The sequence below is a fragment of the Phalacrocorax aristotelis genome, chromosome 15 (assembly GCF_949628215.1).
Source record: "Phalacrocorax aristotelis chromosome 15, bGulAri2.1, whole genome shotgun sequence".
NCBI lineage: Eukaryota > Metazoa > Chordata > Aves > Suliformes > Phalacrocoracidae > Phalacrocorax > Phalacrocorax aristotelis.
Window position 1 is genome coordinate 13,710,411 of NC_134290.1, and position 14,566 is coordinate 13,724,976.

Sequence of the window (14,566 nt, forward strand, 5' to 3'; positions counted from 1 at the left end):
TCCCTAGATGAAATGTGCGCTAGGACTCCTTCGCTACACCTGTGCAATTGGGAAAAAAAAGAGTGAGGGATTGTGGCGAGGCCCTGAGCCATCTGGCATGGCACAGCTGATGCCCATTGCTGAACTCCCCTTTCACTGGGCAGAATGCCTGCATCTGAATTTCCTGTTAGGAGCAAGCTTTAGCACATGTTAGCAGCCAAACTGTGGCCTAGCACTGTTTGCAAGTGTTAATTTGCATGGGCTAAACTGCTGCAGACTAGGCTGGGCAGCTGAGAGTGAACCATTGAAGGCCTGTCCCATATCCCTTTGTTATTGACTAGTGGCAGTTTAGTCCTTCATTCCAACCTGGGTAAAAGTTTTTGTGCCTCAATAACATTTTTTAAGGGGAAGAGTGTATTGTGGCTCTGCACCACAGCTGGACCTGAGTAATGTGAACCACAAACACCTGAAGTGGCACGCCACCTTCAATACAGAAGCACAGTATCTGTTTTTGTGTGACCAGGGACGGGCTGGTGTTAGTGGTAATAGGTGTTAATAGGTGTTAAGTGTCTATTAGCCAGTGCTGCTGTGACTGCAAGGCACTTATTGCTTTCTTTAAACAACAAAAAAAAAACCTCCCAAACTTTGTTTTCTGTGATTTTACATCTTGTAATTATTTAATGCTAGGGTGGTTCATCATCTGGAAGGAAGAGGAAGGCAAGCACATCTTTGACTGATGAGGAAGGTAAGTCGCTTTTCAAAGTTGTGCATCTGTAGCGTAGGACATAAGTTTTATATTAAAACCCTGAAACCACAGGTTTTCAGTCTGTTACTGTGTGGCCGCAGTGTTTTTCACAAACGAAATACCTACCCTCATCCATTTCTTAGAGAGATTAGATAGTCAGTTAGACAGAAAATATTCCTTAAAAGAGCTGCAGTGAAAATTTGAAAATAAAATTTCCCCTGAAAACACGCTGCCGTCATTGTTGTTGGATTTTAATTCTTTCTGTCCTCATTCCTTTGTTTCTCAAACCTTACTAGTAGTCTTAAAATTCTTTTGAGGATTGCAGACTGCATAACCTGTCACTTTCTTGTGATGACATCTGCGTCATGTTTCTCACAAAGAAAATCCCCAGTTTAAGGCTACAGAATAACCTGTCTCTGGCTTGTCAACCAACGCTTCAGAGTTCAAGACTGCCTTATGTGCCAAGTGCTTCTCTCTTTTTCACTTATCTGTTGACTTCTATGTGTAGTTCGTCTCAGATGTTCTTGTTTTCCATGTTTCATTCTTTTTGAATCCTGCTAACTTAGAATATTCTACAGTAGTACCCTTCAGAGGCATGTAATTACAAACTTCCTAAATTATTGTGTAATTTGAATGCAAAGGTTAGCATTTGTTTCTATTGTAGTTGAAGATGAAGAAGAAACAATTGAAGAACAAGAAGCTAAAGAAGGAAACATAAACCATCAAACTGAGTTGTCTAATCTAGCCAAAGAAGGTAGGTGTGTAGCGTGATTCCTCTCTGTGGTGGGCTCTGAAACAACCGGTAGAAACACACAGTGGTCATTGTATTTGTAAATAGGGTTATAGAGGAGGAGGAGAATCCATTCAGATGTTCAGTCATGTAATCTGTATTTTTTTTCTTCTGTTTGGGAAGTGGTAGTTGTTAGTTTATGGGATGACGATGGGCGGTCCGTGTACTTACCTAGTTATCACACAAGGTAGCCTGAGGTAAGGAATTTTCTCTGCTGAGGCACTGCATTTCTTTAAAACCTCACACCAAAAGACTCTCAACTGAAGTTCTAGGAATGCATGATAAATACTTAAAACCAGAAGTGTATCACATTGAACATGGACATTTTATCATCAACTGTCTTGAGTATCTCAGAAGGGTTTTGTGACCCACCTGATAAGTCTGAAAGGGCCCTGAAGTGCTGATCTGGGGTATAAATACGTGAAGATAAGGGGCTTTTAGGGACAGTGCTCAGGCTAGCAGGTCTCTTTCGTTAGCAACATAACAATAACTGCTATGCCGAGCTTGATGTATGTGAAGTATCCCGTAGGGATCACTTCACTTACCATGGTAAAAACCTTGCTGATTTTTAGAGGCAAGCTTCCTGTTAAGCTAAACCCGCCTGGTAATTAATACGCAGTTCCCAAATCCATTTGATCTGTTGGCAGCTTAGTGGCTGCAGCCAGCTGGCCAGTTGGAGGGATTATAACTCTTGGCCAGTCAGCCAAGCTCTTAATGGGGATGTCTTGTGTCGATTGGCCACCGCCAGCATGCATGTTCCTGCTTTGACACATCAGACAAGGGACCATGGAGATACTGTTTAGTGGGGTTGAGGTACAGCTCAGTTTTGAAACTGAAGTCTTGAATTGTCTTTCAACCACTCGGCTGGATTTGATGCCCCAACCTCCGCAGGCAGTGGTTTACTCTCAGTTTGTACGGGGCATTTGTAATATAGTACAAAGCAAGCTGGGTGAGCAAACTGCATGGTGTAAAGCCAAGTGTTCTCTGTAATTGAGGTCATTAAATAAGTATTGCCATCATCCACCTAATAATTACCTCTCCAATTAAATTCCGATTAGAGGTCTGGCTTTATACAATTGTGAAGAACATAATGAGATTAAAAACAAGGGTATTGATCGTGACAAGTTTTGATATTTTTAAACTTAACGTCCTTTAATGACCTTCAGCTGAATTGCCTCTGGAAGATTTACTGAAGATGTATGAAGGTGCCTTTGCAGAAAATTTTCACTGGCCCCAGCCGAAGCCTGACAGTGAAGAGGACAGCAGTGAGGAAGGTAAATTACTTTTTGTTCAGAGGAAGTTGTACTGACTTACAATGTGAAATAAATTCATTGGCTCTTCGGGTCTCTGTTAAAAGGCATTTTATAAAAAAAGATATTGAAAACAAATATTGAGTGAATCACATCTAAATTGTTTCTTATTTTTTAAGTGAAGAAGAACGTTGTATACAAGAATGAATGGAAAGTACAGTGGCTTTTTTGCTAAGCATTTGGAATGATCATTAGAAAAATGAGATTTATTCCTGTTATTACTAAATATTTTTGGATAATGGTCTGTGAAGAATTTCTTCCCTTTTTTCATTTCTCAGTTTATGAAAAGAGGGTAGCATTTGCCTGTGTTAAAGTCAAGATGTGTGAGATTCTCAGGAGCACTAGCGAGCCATAGAAGAGCCTCTCTACTCTGAATTAAACAGCACACTTGATAGCTAGCTACTATTACACAGTTGCCATCTGTTGCGTATTGGAGTGATGATAGAATTATATATTTGAGGATAGGTTTTTGGTGGTACAAGAGGACCTCCCTAGAAGTTGTGAAAAGCTAATGGTCATGTTAGCGTAGCTAGTGTGAACATCCAGAACATGTATGTGATCCTGAGCTTAGGCTAATTTAATTTTAGCTTGACTAGTTTGAAAATCATAGAACTGGTTTTAAAAGTCAGCTGCCTCCTTTTAGACCCTGTCTGAATTCCAGCCATCTCAATTCCTTCGTGTAACCGACACTTAAGTTTATTTTAAATGCCAGTATAATTTTTCTCTCTCACAGAAATGGAAGACCATATCTCTGATAGGGAAAATCCTCAGAAAGAAGTTGTCCTCATTGACTCCCTTCTCAGCATTGACCAGTACAAGAGTATGGACAGATCAAGTCCTCCAAAGAAGCATACGCGAGACATATCAGAAGTTGCGGCTGCAGCAGAAATGCTCTTACCTAAAGGCAGCTCTAGGATAACAACAGCAGTAAGACTCCCTATTTTCTGCTACGCTGTGTGCTTACTTTTCCACAAAGAGTGCTTTTTTCATGACTTCACAGACTTTAGCAACAAATCACAGTAAATATTTTCCAGTTGTTGAACTATAGAATGGTTATGCTTTATGACATGCTCTGTGAATTTAACTCAGGAAAAAAGTATCAAATCGTTCCCATTGCAGATAAAATACAATACTCCATCGCTGCTCTATGGGGCTCTCAGAGAATATCAGAAGATTGGGCTGGATTGGTTGGCAAAGCTGTACAGGAAAAATCTCAATGGCATTCTAGCAGATGAGGCTGGCCTTGGAAAAACAGTACAGATTATCGCCTTTTTTGCCCACTTGGCTTGTAACGAAGGTAAGTTCTTTCACCCAGCAATTGCAGACAGGTACTGGGCCAGCATTATCTCTGGGAATTGCAGCCCAGGGTCACATTTTTTTCTGCTGAACCGTACCAGACTTTAGTTAATGCACAGAATAGGATTATGTCAGAAAAACCTTCTTAGGTTGTATGACATAGGGGTGCCGCCTCATGAAGTATTCTGTTTGTTCAGTCTGCTGTTACTTTCTAGGTGACAAAATTCTTCCGAAGCCTAGTTCATTAGAATAAAAAAAGCCTTACAAATTGTTTAATGACCAGATGGCCACAGATAGTTAAATTCAAGGAGTAAATATGAACAGTTGGACAAGTGTGTCTTGTATGTCATCTCAGATATTACTAGTAGTGGTGTTGTAGTCACGATGGTTTAAGAACATGAGTAAGGCAAAGCTTGTTGTGGAGGTAGTATTTCTTATTCAAGCAGTTGATGGAGTTGAGGGAAAAATAGATATTAGGTGCACAAGGGGTACTTGAGGTCTGAAAAATAATAAAGAATAGATTAGTCATTAACATACCTTGGATGTTATTGGATCTCCTTTTTAATGATGAATTTAGTGAAGTGCATGTAAAAAATCAGGAGAGAATACAAGCCACATGAATTGTCAGGCTTCTCTTTCTACTGTTAAGTGGTGTGTTTCCTCTTCTGTAGGTAACTGGGGCCCTCACCTCGTTGTTGTACGGAGCTGTAACATACTGAAATGGGAGCTGGAATTGAAACGCTGGTGCCCAGGGTTGAAAATACTTCTGTACTTTGGCAGCCAAAGGGAACTTAGGGCAAAAAGACAGGTGCTGTATTTTGCAACTCTTACACTGTTGTGTTTAGCATTTTAGACGGCAAGACTCTTCCTTTAACCTGTGTTTATCTGTATGTTCCTTATGCCCTGATGAAATATGAGAAGTTTTTAACAGTACAAGTTGCTTTACAAAGAGTTTCACAGCTAACAGTTCTAGATTTTTAAAGGCATTTTTGGAACTCCCCTGGTATTAAGCAGTACAGGCAATACTTAACCTGCTTCCTGAGCTGACTGGAATTCAAAGACCAAGACTGTCTTTTAAAATCATAGAATGTCCCGAGTTGAAAGGGACCCTTGGGTCATAGCATCTTTCTGGTGAAGCATTTTTGGTGAAGAAATAGATGGTTGTAAGATACTTGAGGGCTCTGCCGTAACTTTTCTGTCTCATCCTCCCTTTCCTTTTCTGTAGGAGTGGACAGAACCCAACAGCTTCAATGTGTGTATTACGTCCTACAAACAGCTGTTCAAAGGCCACCCAGCATTTATGAAAATGCGATGGAAATACTTAATAGTAGATGAGATGCAACAAATAAAGAACATGACAGAGAAACACTGGGAGGCACTTTTCAGTCTCCGCAGGTATAGAGCAGAGGATTGTTTTCCTGCTGGAAGTGGGTTTTTCTCTCTCCATGTCACACAGTTCTGTCTTTGACAGAAAACTGATAAAAATCCTCTTGATTTGGTCTGCCCAAATTCCTGTGCAACATGCACCTACAGACCTGCCTTTAGTTGAAACAATTGGGATTTGGAGACATGCTCAGGATCTTTTTGTTTCCACGGTTGGAACACTGTGATTCTTCTTTGCTGATACTCTGTGCTCCCAGACAGATCTCCTTTTATGTTCTGATATTTTGCAGCGAGGAAGCTAGTTTGGCGGTGTATTCAAGATTTAAAAGATAATTTATCCTAGCTGTGTTTTTATTAGCACTAGTATTTCTTCTGTGTATCTGACAAACCTAAAGCTGCAGTAAACAGTGTTTGAATATTGGTGTCCTCTTCATGGTGTATTGGTTAAAGGTCGTCTTTTATTATTCACAGCCAGCATCGTTTGCTTCTGATAGACACTCCTCTGCATAACACATTGATGGAGTTGTGGACCATGGTACATTTCCTGATTCCGGGAATTTCCAGACCTTATTTGGATTTTCCAGTAAAAGCAGCCAATGAGGAGAACCAGGATTATTGCCATAAACTGGTCATCAGATTGCACAGAGTATGTTGTCATTTTTTTTTTTTTACTTCTTATCTGTCCTACTGCCGCAGTTAAGCTGTTGGGGGAGGGAAGGGAAGAAGGGAAAAGATGTGGTTCACCTCGAAATTTCCAGCCTTTCTTAACACCTTGTTCTGTTCAGACAGAAAGTCCTGCTGAAAGCAGTGGTTTCTGCTACCAGAATAGTATGGAGATTTCTTGGAAAAAAAATAATACAAGGCTCAGATTTTGAATCCTAACACGCAGAAATTAAATAACAAATGAATGCCTATACAGCTGCATGCAAAGCAATATGATTATATATGGCATATGAGGTTTATCACATCAAATGTGTTAGGTGTGAATAGGTTTAGTTTCCTGATATAAAACTGCGTGTTTGAAGTGAGAATTTTTTTTCCCTCAATTATGAAATATTTCAGATGATTCAGCCATTTATTTTGCGAAGATCAAAGAGAGACGTTGAAAAGCAGCTAACAAAGAAATACGAACATGTGCTAAAGTGTCGTCTTTCTAGTCGACAAAAAGCTATGTATGAAGATGTCATATTGCAACCAGGGTAAGGAGTTAAAACAGTAAATAAAAAAGGCTGTTGTTTTTGGTACTTAAGCAAGATGATAAAAGAATGTCACGGTTGGAAGTGCTTAAGTCTTTTTCTGAAGTTTTCCATTATGACCGGTGAATAGAATGTGATTACATTGTAAACTAAAATTACAGGCAAACGATGCTATGAGCCTAATGAAAAACGCACGTTTACTTCTGGGACCTAAAAATCAAGTTGTAATGGTCAGGTTTGCTGCTATTTTGTTTTAAAATTTGTCTCTAATGAGTGGTTCGTTATTTCTTAAAGCCCAAAGTGTTTCTCCTCCCACCTGCCTGTTTACCTGTGCTGTGATGTCAAGTGGTTATTGATAGGTGCAGGGATGAAACTGAAACAAAGCAGGTAGAGGACAGGGAGCTGGTCAGGTCGTAGCGGACTGTAAGGTAGCACTGGTCCTTAAGTTTCACGTTTCTGAATTACATTTGGTACAGTGCTACTTAAAATGCTCTAGAAAGACACTAGGTAAAATCTGAGCTTGTTCTAAGACTTTTGCATCTCATGCTGCGTTGCACATTCTCACCTTGCTGATTTGGGGATGTCTCCATAAAAGCTGTACTTAAATGAATGTATTTCTGTATAAATTATTTGGTAGAACCCAAGAAGCCCTCAAAAGTGGACACTTCATCAGTGTCCTGCATGTCCTGATGCAGCTGCAACGGATTTGTAATCACCCTGATCTGATAAACCCCCGGCTCTCAAGTACCTCTTACGTATCAGAAACACTGGAATACAGAACTGCGTCTCTGGTACTGAGTGCCCTAGAAAGGGATATCTGGAAGGTGAGTAGACAAGTAAACTGTTTTTTTCTCTCTTAGTGCCCTTGTAGAATTTCAGTACGTAATATTGTTCTCTTATATATCATCAGTCTACCTGACGTGCGTAAGAGAAGGAATTCACTGTTCCATAGCCGTGCCTCCCAAGCACGTACTTGCTGCACCTCTTTTTTTGTAATAGAGGTTTGAGCTTTTCAAGTGGTTTGTAGTCAGTGATTTTTCATTAACTACTTGGTCAAAGAGAAATCAGCTTTGCTTTCATCATACTCATGTTTGCCAGAATTTTCCAACACTTAAAACACTCTGGGTAGCACCGTGCTTTTTTACAGCATTCTCTAATTTTCTTTCTGCTTTCAGTAGCTAAAGGAGAGCAAGACTTACTCTTTTTCACAGAAGAGTAAACACTGTGATTCAGTGACCAAATTAGTACACTTCTCTCAGTCCATTTGAAGTACCTCTATTTGTGTTACCAGTAAAGAAGTGATCCCCCTCTTTGAGATAATCAAACGAAATAATTGCATTAGAGAGAAGTGTAAGTAATGGAGCAGATGAGGTGATATTTTTGGTTGATCTTATTTCCGTCCTTCATATTTTTCTACTCCCAAATTATATGCGCGCCTTTCTAGTTTGAAATTTGAGCTCAATAGTTAACAAACATCTTCAAAGAGTTCTACTTTATTCTTTGAAAATTACGGTATATGAATATGGTGTATTGTTAAATGTGACTTGCTTTGATTTTCGTAACTGGCTAATGATTTCAACTATTTTTCTGCTGATTCTTGAAATGGGACTGTCTGAGATATATTTTCAAGGTTTCTACACAGTTTTGGCTAATAATTAGTAGTTACTTTTAAAACTTAACAGCATTTATTTCAAGTTAGAAAATAAAATATAGAAGGTGAATTCATACAGAACATAGAGAGGACTTAACTGTTCAGGTCACCGCATAAAATAAACGTTATTTTACAATGTCCCTAGGAATCAGACCTGTCTCTTTTTGATCTCATCGGAATGGAAAACAAAATGACTCATTATGAAGCACAAATGTTGCCAAAACAAAAGGTTACTAGAAAGCTGATTGAAGAAATCTACAGCTCCCCTCCACCACCGGCTAGGCCCAACCCTGTGAAGCTCAAGCCAAGCAGGTATGTACAGCCGCCCTCCTTTTAAGCAAAATTACAGGAGGAAGATGTAGTTCTGGGGCTATGTGTACAAACTTCTGTCTGCATCCCTGCTAAGGATATTCACACAAAACCTCAGGCTTCACTTTGCATTTCATTATTCTGTTGCTTGCTTGTTCACCCTTGAAAATAGGGATTCTATTTTAATAGGTTTTTTGAGGTGTACAATTCCATTTGGAGTTTATGGATTTCCCAGAGTTTTTACTTCACCAGCAGATGAATTTTATTCTTGGGGTCCTTGTTCATGGCAAGGCAGTGTTGTGTTGCAAAATTAGCATGGAAATAATTCTTTAAGCTGGGCGTACAGTGTTAGCTGTACTTGCGGTGTATAAGAGACATACAAAGTTCTACAGCAGTAAATTTTTAAGAGTATGTCTCTCCTAGTGAAGTAGTGACCTCAAAGTGATGTGGAACTGCTTTTCTGATGCAGAGGAGCTGCCTGATGACCTGCAGGCACGTTGATGTCTCTCTGGAAATGATAGGAGAGCCTCATTCTTTTTCCAGATATCAGGCTAGACTGTTTAAGCTGTTTGCTGTAATTCTGATGCCTCCTGCATTGAATCGGATGCATGGCAATGAAAGCTTTCTTCTTTCTCAGCCTTAGCAAAATGACTTTATAGAATGTCCACACGTGAAGTTTGCTGAAGTGATGAGTCTTGCCAGCTTCAGCCATCTCGAGAAAGAGATTAGCATCTGATGTGATCAGTTTATACTTCCCTCAGGTGATAGAGTTTATATTTAAAAGCTAAACCATGATCTTCCTGATAGACTTTGACTTTTCATGTTCTTTTCAGGTTGTTTCAACCCGTTCAGTACGGTCAGAAACCCGAGGGCAGGACTGTAGTTTTCCCAAGCACTCAAGTACAACGCACGGTGACCACAGCGACGGTAACTCAACAGGGCCAAGTACGAGGAAGATCACCCATAGCTACAGTGTCTTCAAATCAAGGTAAGAGAGTTAGCTCTGGGTTGGTTACCTTGAACCTCTGCATAGACGATACGAGTTAGTCTGTAAATAGAACTCCTTTTCCCTCCTAGCTTAATGGTCTAGAATACTAATGGCTTAAAAATACCAACAGACTAATTGCCAGTAAGTTTCCCCACTAGTTTCTACAGTACGATCTGATCTGCCAACGTAATGCAAAACTAAGCTTTGTGTAACCTAACTGTTAGCATGTGGAGTAGATACGGCACAGTTGGTATTTAAACCCTGATCACCTGTAATGTTCTGTCAAAGATGGGAATTTACAGTGCTTTTGTGTATTTATTTAACCTTTAAACAATGCTTTCCAAATATATAATATTGTAAAAATAGGGTGGAGTAATAGGTGTGGATAGAAATCCCAGTCTGTAAGGACAAGCTATTCCTGTAGCCATTTTAATATCCTGTTGGAAGGTTTCTTTTTAATGCAGGTTGTTTAAAAGAGTGGAGTTAAAACCTCTAACAGCTTGCACAAACAACCCTTATTGATTGCAGCCGCAGCAGCACAGTTTCAGACAACTCAGGCTTCCACCAGTGCTCCAAGACACCAGCCCGCAGCGACCTTCACCACAGCAACTAGCACAGCCAACCCTGTGAAACCGCGGGGCCAGACCTCTGCGCAGGCCTCTCAGCTAGGCCAGGCCCAGCCACAGGCCCCCTCGCACACCATCCAACAGAGTGTGCTGCCTCAGAGGCTGGTACTGACCTCTCAGGCCCAGGCACGGTTGCCTAGTAAGTGGCCTCCCCTTTCAAGGTTTCTCCCACCTTTGTACTACAACGAGGTTAAGTTACTAGGCACCCTAAAATGTGTACAGAATCGTTGTTTTTTTTTCACTCTTCTGATTAGCCTTGCTCAGTACGTTGCTTATGACCAAGGAAAATCGAAAATTGGATAAGAAACAATAGAATTGCTGTGGACACACATTAGCGGTGTCAACTTAATCTCCTATTTCTGCATGTTCCTTCTGCTGGCAAGACTTCCTTCAGACCAAATGTTTTAGCTCTATCCTAATTATTCCTTTCATATTAAACACTAATCCATCTGCTAAAGGCCTCTCTCGCAGAGAGGAACGTTGCAACTGTTAGGCAGAGAAAAGCGATGAGGCTTTGCTTTAAGGTTGTATGTGCACTGCCTATTAGCATGTGTATAGAGTACTGAGCACTGATGTATTAATTTTATCTCTGGGGTAATGCACTGCCTTTACAAAAGCTAAGGTTTCACGCCAATATTTTCTCAGTATCATAAAACTTAATGCTTAAATGCCTCTAACCTTCCTGCACTGAAATCACAAAAAGCTTGGTCCTTGTCACTTTAAAGCTTTTTGGTTTGTCTAAGTGCAAATTGCTTAACACAAATCATGTTTCATCAGCAAATTTCAGGCCATTTCAAGTGTGTGTTTACAGTGCCACACGTGTGAATATTTTTGTCTCTTCCTTAAACCTTGGTTCGTGCTCTTGAAAAGGCAGTGAAAATCACTTTAATGTCTATACTCGTTCTGTTACAAAGTGTCACATGAGTTTTCAGGTAGCTCTTAACTTTTTTGCTAATGAAAGTGATAACTTCTAAAATGTTGATGTTCTTACCCTTTAAACAATCAGCTTTTTTCCAGTTTGTCCAACAAATATAGAAAGCAATACCTGCTTAACTTTTATATGACACTTTTGATGCACTAAGTATAATTATGCATGGAAGGCGCTTCAGCACCAGTTTACTAACCAAAACTTAGAACTGTGAATATTGAACAACCTGCCTCCCACTTTGTTTTCTTTTTTTAATGCCTGTTTCCCTCCTTAACAGGTGGTGAGGTAGTAAAAATAGCCCAGCTGGCCTCTATAGCAGGAGCACAAGGCAGAATCGCTCAGCCAGAGACCCCCGTAACACTGCAGTTCCAAGGGAACAAGTTCACTTTATCGCATAGTCAACTTCGCCAGCTCACTGCAGGGCAACCCTTGCAGTTACAAGGTACTTATTTCAAAACAGGGACTTTTCCATTATTTAGAATGCTGGGGAGTTTGATATGGGCAGCACATTCCTTGTCGCTATATGTTAAGGAGATTTTTCCATCCCTATTGCTTGGGCTGTTCTGCTCTGTTTTCTGTGTGAGATGGGGATAACAAGGAAGCTCTGTTTTGAAAAATAAATGCATATCTAATGAAAGACATGGTTACTTTCTTTTTCTGTGTTGTATTTTGAGATTATATTATTGAATTTGTTTTCACACGTATGGAATACAGCTAAAGTAAGGTGAGGCATTATTTCAGATAAACTCCCTGAGGACAAAACCAGACAAAACAGGACATTCTTGGTTTGTTCTGAAGTGATGTAAATAATGCTTCTAGATCGGTGTGCCTCTGAATTATGACCCAACTATTACCCTGACCTGAATGCTACAATATACTTTGCCCTCAGATTTCCCTTGTTTGTTGTATGTGTGTTGCCAAATTCAGGAGAACCTGGGAATCTTCACTCTCTGTGGCCAACAAAATAAATAGAGGGAACGCGGAGTGAAGATATTTTGGTTGATTGGATTTCAGCCAAATTCTGTATAAAATACCTAGATTTAAAACCATACCCCTGCAACAAGGATCTCCTCGTTAACTATGAACACTTAAGTGTTTTCCTCCTATTGGATTTGATGGAACTTTAAATCAGATTGGTGTAATGAACTTGTCTGGGAAAATTTAACGCAGTTTGAAACAGTAATGATCAGTTTGTAACAGTAGTACTTTTTGCTAGAGAATGCATTTATTTTCCACTCTATCCAGCCTAATGTTTTTAAAACCTTCCATTGCAGGCAGTGTTCTTCAGATAGTTTCAGCACCCGGTCAGCAGTATTTGAGACCTCAGGGTCCGGTTGTCATGCAGACGGTTTCCCAAGCTGGAACTGTTCAGAACGCTCTGAATGCTTTAGGAAACCAGCATCAAGCAGGTGTCCCAACTTCCACAGCAGTGACACAGCAAGGTAGGTTTTCTAGCCTGAAGAAACATCCCTGTCTAAACATTCAATTCCTGAAATCACATTGATAAATAACTCCAAATTGTTATAGACCATAATTCTAGAAGTTGAGTTTAGAAGCAGGTAAGCTATGAGGCAAATCCTTCTGATTTGTGTGTGATATGTACTTGTGTTATAGATAATCTTTTATTACAAACTTGGGAGAGCTTGAAACTGTATTAAATATATAGATTTTTTTCTTTTTACCAGTTGTGTCTTAGGTCAGATTTTTATGGGAAGAAGTGAGTTTGAAATACTCTTAGTTTTTTCAAAGAAAGATTGGGTTGATTATTTTTTATACTGACAGAGAATGTCCAGCTATTCTTTCCATTTTTCCACATTAATTTTGATTTTATCTAATTTTCTCCACCTCTTTATCTAATCAAGCTACTGTTTTCCCTTTCCCTCTGCAAATGCTGCTTAGGTGTTTGGTGCCTTGCTGCAAACGTGATCAGTTCCTTGCTTAAAAACAGTCAAGATGTTGATCAAAAAACAATAGAGAAATTGCTATCTAGGATGCATTTACAACAAAACAACAGACTGTTAAATGGTTATAAATGCAATGCTAGGAGTTTGTTCCCTGGAAATGGTCATCTGCTGTAATTTCCTCTGGATATAAACAGTTCCCTTAGAACACACTGTTTACTGCTTCTTTTTGATGTATTAATGTGCCCTTGGAGTTCATATTTTGACTTTCTGAAGAGTAAACATCTCGCCATAAAAAAGGGAGAGGAAGTTTCAACAGCCTCCCAGTTGTTGGGAGGTAAAGGATTTCTGTCATAGTTTGGAAGATCTGGGGCTCAAATGTTTCACCCTCCAGCTCTGATTACGTTGCAGGTACTCCTAACATGGCCACAGTTCAGAATGAAAATTGATGTCAGATCTCTACAAAAACTCATGCATCTTACTGCTGTCATGATGGTAAACAGAGTGCTCTGTTAAAAGCAATAACAACTGAAGTACTGTTTCCAACTGATAAAAGAAAACATTATTGTTTTTGCTGTTCATCTTTGGAGAAAGATGTAGAGCATATGGAAAACACTTAATTAGACTCTCTGAATTTTTTATAAAATGCCAAACAAATTCCATTGCTTTGGGTGATTGGAAACTAGAATTGCTGGACTCACGTGTAGCTGTGTAGTAAAACTGGGTCTATACTGGCTATCTGTGTTAGCTTCTCTGTAATAAAAATGCGGAAAGGCAAAGCTTAAACCTCTGCACGCTCCTTGGCGTCTGTTATTCTTAATGTAAGGGCTAGCGCTTGCTTGTTAGCTTGAATGCAGTTCTTCATGCATGTATTCACTCGCACTACACACAGTTTCACAGTGATTAGTGGAGGTTTGGGCTGCTTTTCTAATACAATTAATCAGTGCTGATGGGCAACACATTCCAGCTGAGATAGAAACATATATATCCTATCAAGAAAATAACTGCTAGGCAGTGTCTGTAGTCTGCTAGTAAATGAAAAGTATTGCTGTAGTTTCAGTTTACTTGTGTGTAATGTGCTCATAGTTAGTTAGCTGTCTGGGCAAACGTCTGCTAGCAGTTGAATTCACAAGAATGCTACTGTGAGATGCTATCATATAGTTTCATCAATTTCTAGATATACTGAATTCATATGTTTTCTGAAAAATCTTAGATTATCTGTTAAAGATAAATTAGAACGATCTTTTCCTGATTTAGAATATAACTTGTTAATACCTGTTGCACTATACACGATGTTTTGAATAAACTACGAATGTGGCAGGTGTTTGCAAAGCAAAACAAAATTCCATTGATCTGCCTTGGATTTTTGTGGAAAGAGTCGGTGTAAATATCCGTCAGATATCTGACGTGTGACAAAGCACAAATTTGCAATTCCCAATGGACATTTACGGTAAAAATTTGTCT

General features: G+C 39.5%; 1 protein-coding gene across 16 annotated transcripts in view; it reads left to right on the forward strand.

The window, feature by feature from the left end:
- The window catches only part of EP400 (E1A binding protein p400), a 50,880-nt gene that overhangs the window by 15,244 nt on the left and 21,070 nt on the right, over positions 1-14,566 (forward strand). For 13 of the 16 annotated variants that reach the window (XR_012663243.1, XR_012663242.1, XM_075110514.1 and 10 more), the window contains 15 exons: positions 667-724; positions 1,389-1,478; positions 2,681-2,788; positions 3,558-3,751; positions 3,944-4,121; positions 4,792-4,928; positions 5,346-5,515; positions 5,975-6,149; positions 6,566-6,702; positions 7,337-7,523; positions 8,496-8,662; positions 9,493-9,647; positions 10,176-10,412; positions 11,479-11,643; positions 12,476-12,643. Coding sequence is in view for 14 of the 16 variants with exons in the window: in XM_075110514.1 (XP_074966615.1) it covers positions 667-724; positions 1,389-1,478; positions 2,681-2,788; positions 3,558-3,751; positions 3,944-4,121; positions 4,792-4,928; positions 5,346-5,515; positions 5,975-6,149; positions 6,566-6,702; positions 7,337-7,523; positions 8,496-8,662; positions 9,493-9,647; positions 10,176-10,412; positions 11,479-11,643; positions 12,476-12,643 (2,326 nt within the window). In the remaining 2 variants the exon portion in view is untranslated. The remainder of the gene's footprint in view (positions 1-666; positions 725-1,388; positions 1,479-2,680; positions 2,789-3,557; positions 3,752-3,943; positions 4,122-4,791; positions 4,929-5,345; positions 5,516-5,974; positions 6,150-6,565; positions 6,703-7,336; positions 7,524-8,495; positions 8,663-9,492; positions 9,648-10,175; positions 10,413-11,478; positions 11,644-12,475; positions 12,644-14,566) is intronic. The other 3 variants (XM_075110523.1, XM_075110528.1, XM_075110529.1) reach the window with 1 other exon arrangement.